At 44.3% G+C, this 9,025-nt stretch overlaps 1 protein-coding gene across 1 annotated transcript; it reads left to right on the top strand.

Annotated features, from left to right (window-relative positions):
- The first annotated feature begins 4,132 nt into the window (after positions 1–4,132).
- Positions 4,133–7,596, top strand: LOC142885884 (prostaglandin E2 receptor EP4 subtype-like). The gene is made up of 2 exons (XM_076022660.1): positions 4,133–5,156; positions 6,338–7,596. Exons 1-2 carry the CDS (start codon positions 4,371–4,373, stop codon positions 6,662–6,664), a joined length of 1,113 nt encoding a protein of 370 aa, XP_075878775.1. The 5' UTR covers positions 4,133–4,370; the 3' UTR covers positions 6,665–7,596.
- The last annotated feature ends 1,429 nt before the right edge of the window (positions 7,597–9,025 follow it).

The raw sequence follows: 9,025 nt of genomic DNA, 5'->3' as shown, positions 1-9,025 counted from the left end.
GCATAATTTGAAGGAAGTGGCTGGTTTCTGGTCTTGTCAGTTTTGTTTGTTTGACTGACTCCACGGAGAATGTTTCCCTCTGCGCCTTTTCCACGAAGGATGCCAGGGTAATTTTTTGCAGATCACCTGTTCGTTTTGACCCAGACGTTTTTCAAAAATATCCAGCGGATAACTCGCGCGATGTTTGGAGCCATCACTGAGATTGCAGCTCTGAAATCCTGCACGTCTGGCTTGCCAAGCTCCCAAAGAAAGTCTTAATATAGTGCAGCCTTTCAGTTTCAAAGTATCTATCTAGCCCAGGGGTGGGCAAACTTTTTGATTGGTGTTCCACAATGGGTTCTAAAATTTGAAAATTTGAGGGCAGAGAGCAGATGGGTGGAGTGTTTTGGTAATCCACCTCATAGGAGGAAAAAATATCATGGGAAATGTAGAAAACATGTGCTTTAAAGTCAATTGAAAATGAACAAAAGTGTTACAACAATCTCTTACAAAAGCTCTTTATTGAAATTACTATTAAAAGGCTAAAAGAATGGATAAAATACAGCTATTTTATGACTTACTTACTGTTAATATAATTTCTTCAAGTTCGGTGGGGCGGATTTAAAAGCTTAACGGGCCGCATATGGACCCCGGGGCTGTAGTTTGCCCATGCCTGATCTCGCCCATGTGGCCCACCCACAGTGTCATCATCTCTATGTTGCTTGGATTACTGCGAGGTCACACTTTAGCTGCAGTGTCTGATGCGCCCTATTAAAATCCTCTGTACTCCCTTTTGACGCAAACGCGGTCCAGGGCCGTCATCACAGAGCTTTCTCTGACTCTCAGGCAAAGTAACGTTGCGCTCTTTTGTTTTGCCGGCTGAATACATGTTAAAACATCTTTGGAATTTTCTCACGTGAGAGCCGAAAACCCGACACAAACAGGAAGCACAGCGTCTGTCCTCAAGACACAGAGAACAAGTTCAAAAGAGGAAGCACCAGGAGGATCACATTAGTGGTTCTTGATGAAATGTCTCTACTGAATGGATTGCAATGAAATCATATGCAGACACACTGCCGTGATCTTTGATCACCATACATCTCTAGTGAAAACTAATTGAAAAAAAGTATTCTAAGAAATACTCCAGGCCATCATACACATTTATACTCATACACAACACATGGTCAAGATTAAGATCAAAGGAATGGGCAGTACAAATAGTTTGAGGACTGTAAAGCGATTCTATCTTCTAAATATTATTCAACGACACAGCGATTACAGTGTTCCTCTCCCTGGGGGCAGAAGGCTGTAGGTGTAAATGCCTTTACCATAAACTGCGTCACGTCTCTTCCAGGAAGCGCAGCAAGGCGACATGAACTTATTTTCTGAGAGAAAATGTCTGCGGTCTCCTGCGGCAGTGCTTATCTCCACCGACTCGCATTGTTGTTCTGCAGCCAAACGTGAATAGAGACACTACAGATGAGGCATTTGTCAGTCAATCACAGTGAAATATTGGCTGCACCCTGAGCAGAGTCAAAAATGAGCAGTGTTGAGGTTTGAAATGAGTTGCAACTGTGATTCTGTCAGGGAGCGTCATAAGATTCTGGTGGTCTTTGATGTTTTGTCTCTCAGCCTGTTTCCCGTCACCACAGAGGCTGAGACACACTGCTTTCATTTGCTGCGTCTGACTTCCACTCCAGCTGCATTTAAAGCTCAACACATGTAAGCAGCAAGTGTTTCCCTGTTTTGGACTTATGGAGGGAGTTTTCCTGCATGAAATTCCATCCATTCAGTTACCCTAAATTACATAACATATTTTATTTTTTCATATTGTATTGCATACTTGAAAACACTAATATTTTCAGCATGAATGAACTTCTTACATAAAACGAATTACAAAAGTGTCCACGGTGTTTATCGCCGTGTTAGGCCACTTTGTTCGCGGTTCAGGATACACGGTGGTTTGGGCTTGATACAGAATTCCAATAACAAAAGACACGTTGAGCAACATTTGACAGAAACCACAGACTTTTTCAAAATCTGTGCACTGCCTTGACCCCGACAACAGACCTGTGCACTGACGTTTCCAGTGAGCAGAAAGCTGTACTTCTCCCGGCTCAGCCCTAGTAACGCTGCAACTAAACTTACAGCTCCACTCTCTTTGTTTAACAGAGAAAATTAAACGTAAGTGTATACGGAATGTTTGTCCAATTATTTTGTCTATGTGTGAGTTACATGTATTGGAAAGGGTTTTTAGCTGTTTGGGGGAGCGCTACATGTATATTGTAATTAATGTGACTGACGTGTGAAAATGATTATCCCCATGCGACAATAAAGACCTTACTAACTAATTAACTAACTAACTAACTGCCAACTTAGTTATACATTTGTTTTAAGACTTCCACTTTCCAAATGTTATCTATTGGCCCTTTTCCAGATGGTTACCTGACATAATCCAGTTGATGCGGAAGAGGTCGCCTGAAGTCCCAGAGTTGAGTGACTGGCAGCAGTGAACAAAAACAACCTTCAGCTATTGAGAAAACATAAAATTTAAGTTAGCACACATTGCTCGGTGTGCATAGTTTCCTTACCAGACAAAGATCACAATAAATTGCAACAGCGGCTGGCGCTATTGTTTTCGAGCACCACGTCCGCTTTACCTTTAAGTGCTGATTCATCAGCTCAGATGGGTTTTAAGAGAAAATGTCTTTGTACCCACTGGCTGTACTTTTATGGCTTGAGTCATCTGCATTAGCGGTCAATACATTACCCTGGCATTCTACTAAACCTAAACAGACTATAAACTGCGTGGGCAATGGCTGGTGCATCCAATGATTCATAGTGAACTCAGTCCCATCACAGTCGGCATTGGAGTTTCCAGGGAATGGCACCACCAACTTAAGTGCCCTGCCATTGTTTTTGTTTTTTTTGTTTGTCTGCAGAACAACTGATGAGCAGCAGTGGTGGTTCACCTCTCAGCTACAGTAGGTGTTTTGTCTTTTAAGGTCAGCTGCAGACTGTTGCTCGTCACATGTAAACATAAGACACGCTGTAATGAATGCACTCAGGCTGGGGCAAGAGCACCGAGTGCACTCTCTCCTTGGGTGTTCGAGGTGTCCATCAGCCGCCTGTTGTTCCTCACAGCCATTTACAGTCATCTCTGTTTGGGGACAAAGCAGTGTACTGCTGCCCTGCGGACATGGAGGTTTGTCAGTGCAGCCACAACAACAGGCTGCCAGCTCAACTACACTGGCTGTAAACATCCACTGTTGCATTTTCATTGCAGCTTCAAATCCTTCAGAGACCAAACGGTCGGTTGCAATTTTATTATTTTCTCATTCTGCGTAAATAAATTTGAAGATGGAGTCCAAATCAATTTCATTGACCTGGTTTGTACGCACAAACACAAAATTGCACTCGTCAGTATCTTTAGTCTCTGTGTACTTGCAGTTGAAGAAGTATCAAAAATAAGAGTAAAAGTCCATAATAACAAATGGTAAACATAAAAAGTACACTATATCAAAGTGCCTGTAAGTGTGGCGTCCCCTCAAGTCATGAGGATATTAAGAAAACAAATATGATTTAGAGAATGTACAAAGTGCTAGAATGATCATGGCAATGGCAAAAGACAAACCATTCAGTCTCAGATGGTCCTCAGGTGTCTTTTCATTAGCACTTCCTTAAAACGCTAAGGATTGTGCAAGATTAAAATGTGCAAGCTTTGATGTCTTTCAGCATGCTGATAAAAAAAATAATCACAATTTTTCTGGCTGGTGGTCCTCAACTTTCTTTTTGAAGGTTAAATAATTATCATTGTTTTTTTAATTATTATTTTTGGTTTGAAGTTTATTCCCACAGCTCTGTAGGATGAAATAACCGCAATTTGCTCCAGTTAAATCAAATCCCACATTAATCTAAATATGTTCTTTATTTTCCCTTCCCAGCTCAGACTCCTGCAGGAGCGTTTCTTGTCCATGACTCACTCCAAAGCGTTTGGGAACAGTCCTACTGGTGCTTCCACACATACATCACACCGTGTTTAATGTGGGACCCCTTGTCCGCAGGCGTGACGCAGCGCGCCAGTGACGACACTTTTAGCACAGTCGAACGTCTGCGTTCCTGTTTGTCCCACTGTGCCCCGTCCCATCCTTCTCCTGTCAGGCAGCCGCGCGCTGAGTATATTAGAGCCTCTCAGCTCCCGGCTGTGCGTCAGCACCCTGGTGATGTGCCACGTCTGGAGCTGCTGCAGAGACGATGACACTCCCCGGGAAAACACCACTTACAACTATTCCGCTGCAAGGGGTTAAAAAGGAAACACACTCCCGATACACTCCACGGCAGACCCAGGGACATTACGCTAATTAACACCAGCCTGCGGCTGTTTTGAGGGGATGGAGCGCCCGAACTTTACGCATGGGTCTCCCTGCAAAAACGAGACGCACGAGACGTCGATTGCTTTGCCGATCTTTATGTTCGCCGGAGGCGCCGTCGGGAATTTAATCGCCATCATCGTCCTCTCGGTGTCCAGGCAGGAGCGCAAGTCCTCCGCCTTCTACGCGCTGGTGCGCGGGCTGGCGGTGACGGACCTGCTGGGCACCTGCCTGGCGAGTCCTGTGACCATCGCCAACTACCTGGACTGCGGCGTGCTCAGGAACGAGCACGCGTGCAACTTCCTCTCGTTCCTGTTGCTCTTCTTCAGCCTGGCGGGGCTGAGCGTCATCTGCGCCATGGCGGCGGAGCGCTACCTGGCCATCTGCTGCCCGTACGCCTACCACAGGTGGAGGGTGGACCGCGGCTTCGCGCAGAAGCTCCTGCTCTTCATCTATGTCAGCCACGTCTTCTTCTGCTGCCTGCCCATGATGGGCACCGTGAGGAGCGACCTGCAGTCGTCAGGCACCTGGTGCTTCATCGACTGGCGGACGAACAACCCGCCGGCGGCCGCCTACACCATCCTGTACGGGGTGGTGAGCCTGCTGCTCATCCTGGGCACCATCGCGCTCAACCTGGCGGTGTGCGGGGCCCTGCTGCTCATGCGGCGGAGGACAGCTCGGCGGCCTGTCACCAGGGCCAGCGTCCGGGAGCGCTGGAGGGCGCTGTCCTCGGCCGCCGAGACGCAGATGATCGCCGTGTTGGTCATGACCTCCGTGGTGGTGCTGGCCTGCTCTGCGCCGCTGGTGGTGAGTGCACTTGCTCGGATCGTAATAAACACGAGACTAATTCCGCCAACCAAAAAACAAAACTAAAACTAAAACTAAAACAAAAAAGATCATGGGTGCAGGATTTGATGGCGGCAAGATGACTTGCTGTGGTGACCCAACGGACAAGGGGAAGTATTTTTCCCATCCCAAAAAAACCACCAATACCACTTTTTGATTTATGACCAGAGTAAATTTAGACTTTTTTTTTTATTTTTATTTTTTTTTAATTATTAGTATTTTAAACTAACATCTGCTCTCCCTCATTGTTATATAACCAACCCTCAGAGTTTGTCCCATGGGGATTTATATAGACCAGACAGGTCATATATATAAAACTACTGGCTCAGAAAATGACAGACCAGAAATACTTCAAACTTTTTCCTTACGATACTGCAACATGTTTTGCATGAAAAATGAGGGGTGAACAAAATAAATCAGCAGCGGTCAGCACCGGTGCCATTTTCTCGTCATGAGTCACAGGTTAAAATTGGAATAGTATTTATCACAAATGTCATGACTGATTAATGTTCAAGCAAAGGTTGAACATGGTGTCTGGATTGAGGTCAGAGTTTGGAAGTGAGGATGAAGAACAGACAAACTGCAGAACATTACAAAGATATCTGCAGGAGGAGATATTCTTTCCAATCCAGTGCAAACTAAGACCATAATTTGCTGATGCCAAAATGATACGGACCCTGTCCTCCCAACTTAATGTGCAAGAAAAAAAAAATCTATTTGAAATCCTCTGAAACAATATGATAGCAATGAAAAGATTTTCAGTCTCACCAAGAACACGTCAAACTTTAAGTGTTGCTCCATGGCACGTCGGGAATACAATTGAAAGATGCAAAGAAATGTCCCCCTGAAAAAGCCTCATGGTAAATGCATTGAATTCTAGTCCTACAAAATTTGAGTCAGTTAAAACATTGTAAGGTTCCCGTGTGACTTTTTCAAATGTCCACACCCTCCAGTATAAAAGTGAGAAACAGCAGTTATTCCCTCAAGTCCGCTATATTTTTTGCCCAGGAATCCCACTGTCTGAGCTCTTTCACTCCCTCTCAGCCGTCGTCACTGTGCATCTCATCTCATCTAAGCCCTGAGCGCATGAGCCACATGCAACACCAGTTGTAACTTTTTTTTTTTTTTTTTTTGTCTCGTAGGTCCAAGTCTTTGCCCACCGCCTGATGATGAAAAACGACACTAACGCAGACCTGGCTGCCATCAGGATAGCCTCCGTCAACCCCATCCTGGACCCCTGGATCTACATCCTCCTCAGGAGGTCCCTCTTCCGTCGCCTGCTCGGCTCATCCAGGAGGGGCAGCAGCAAGCGCAGCATGGTATCCCAGAGCAACGTTTACATGTATCCGGACGTGATGAGGGACAACCATGTGTTCACCCAGCTCATGTGCAACGCCAACGTCATCACTCAGCTGCCCAGCAACGTCACGTTCACTCCGTACGACACGGAGAGCCTCTGTCAGACTTGAGTGAGTGAAGTTGGATGGAAGTTGGCTGCCTTTGTCAGGCTGCGGGAGGCTGGATGCAAGTCAAAGAATTTTGTGCCAGTGGCACAATCTTCAGCATCTCAGGAAGATGAGTTTTTTCATTATAAAAAAGGACTGAAAGAGGAAATGATATTGTGAATTGTGATGTTCACATTATCCATGTAGACGTCTCTTGCGGTGACGCAGAAAAAACTGTCTGACAGAGACACTCTTTTGTGCCATTTAGAGTCTTCCAGTCTCTTCTCATCCTCTTTGCCTCACGTGCACACACAGATATAGCAAACAGATCGTGCAGGGCCCAGATTCTGCACCAACAACCATCCATCTATCTTCTACACCCACTTCCTCCTGCACTCAAGGTTGCAAGGGTCTGCTGGAACCTATCCCAACATGTCCTGGGGCGAAGGCATGGGGACTCCCTGAACGAGTCGGCAGTTCCTCACAGGGCCACTGAGAGAGATAAAAAAACAAAACAATTTAGAGCTCCCAATTAGCCTCACATGTATGTGAACCAGGAGAGAACCCTCGCAGACACAACCAGAACATGGAAACTCTACACAGAAAGGCCCGAGGCCCGGAATCAAACAACCAAAGCCCATTGTTATCAAAGGTGGATAAAGCCCATTGAAACCGCCTGTCTGTGATGTGTTGCGTTTGAGTCTCCCTCAGAGACAGACATGACCCTGGAAACTGGGACCCGAGTCTGAACAGCAGGGCTGTCCAAACGTTTTGCAGCTAGGACCAGATTTGGTGAGGGGAGCATGTGTGGGACCAACTATTCCACCTGACATTCTTTGAAGCATTAACATTGCATGTACATGAACTAGTTAATGAAGATTGTATTGCAAATGGAAAATGTTTTATTTCTTCACATTGAACACGAATAAATCTTTCACAAGTTTTTACCAAAATCACACTGCCTTTCATATTTGAAGACCACCTAAAACAAAGAAAGTGGGTTTGGAAAAAAAAACAAAACCCAAAAAAACAAAACCAAAAAAACCCTTCTAAATTCAAAACATGTGAACCGGAAAATAACACAAACAATCATCTTCTTCAGAAGTTCAAAACAGCGAGTGCCATATGACTCAGTGTATCACTTGTTTTTTTGTTCTTCAACATACCACGGAAAAAAAAAAAAAAAAAAACATGAAAATATGTCATTTGATTTTGAATGAATTTCAAAAATGAAAAAATGCCTAGATTTTATTGTCAATTGAAAAAAAAAAAAAAAGAAAGACCAAATGACAGACGGAATCAAAAGACTAAACAAACAACTTGCCTGCACTAACGTGAAGGGTGACGTTGTGCTCTCCACTGCAGTAAATAGGTCACTTCTGCTTCAAAAACAGTGGTTTGATGGCACAAGTTGTCGTGCAGGTTCTCACATGCCACTGAGGTCTCGTCGTCACATGGTTCTTGTTAAAGTTCAGAAACGAGAACATCCTCTTGCACGAATAGGTTGAGGCGAACCAGCTCATTTTCTTAGAAAGTGTTGGAATCTCTTGCCAACCTTTATCCAGCTGGAGGTAGAAGCTGCCACGGCGGAGCCGTCGGTGCCGACTGCGTCACTCATTGTTACACTGCAGTGACACCCTCAGTGAGGTCCAGCTGCTGGTGGTCTGAAGCTACATCAGGTTCCACGGAGAGAGCAGGGGGAAAAAAATGTGACATTTTTTTTAAAAGCTGTCAAAATGTGTTGAATTAAAATAACCAAACTTGGTTAAAAATAAAAATAAAAATAAAAATAAAACCCAGCCTTCTTAAAAGGTTGGGTTAAAATGTTGGATACTGTGTGCAAGAACAACCAAATCAACAAAGAAATAAAAAAAAAATATGTATTACTCACTTGCGATTGGGACTCACGTGATGTGTTTGGGGGTTGATCTCAGAGGAGTCAGAGGCAGGTGTTTTGAATAGTATGTGCGAAACATTACTTGAGATTCTTCTTTTCACACTGTTGCAATGTTTTAGACGTCACTTGTCACCCAGGCCTGCAGCAGGATGGCCAGGGCGGCCCTGCTGTTCCATGAGAGCATGAAAACAAATGCAAAATTTCCAATAACAAAGCCAAAAAAAAGAGAGAGAAAAAAAGACACAGAATTCCCTTGTTGATCCACCTTTTGACCACTGGGAGGCAGAAAAACAGCAGAAAACGTAGTTGACAATTATCTTATCTGACAGCAACATGGAAAAATAAATATTTTGCTTTCTTTGCTTTTGGTCCCTCAACGCTTTTAAAATCATTTCATCCAGTTTAAGAAAACATAAGCTAAACCAGTTTAAACTGGAAACTCCTGGTTTGCCTTCTTTAGGAAGAAAAAAAAACAAAACAAAACAAAA

The sequence above is a fragment of the Nelusetta ayraudi genome, unplaced genomic scaffold (assembly GCF_046127955.1).
Source record: "Nelusetta ayraudi isolate G7.1 ecotype Tasmania unplaced genomic scaffold, CSIRO-AGI_Nayr_v1 ptg000013l, whole genome shotgun sequence".
Lineage (NCBI taxonomy): Eukaryota > Metazoa > Chordata > Actinopteri > Tetraodontiformes > Monacanthidae > Nelusetta > Nelusetta ayraudi.
The sequence above is the reverse complement of the archived record's forward strand: the minus strand, read 5'-3'. Positions and strand labels throughout refer to the sequence as shown.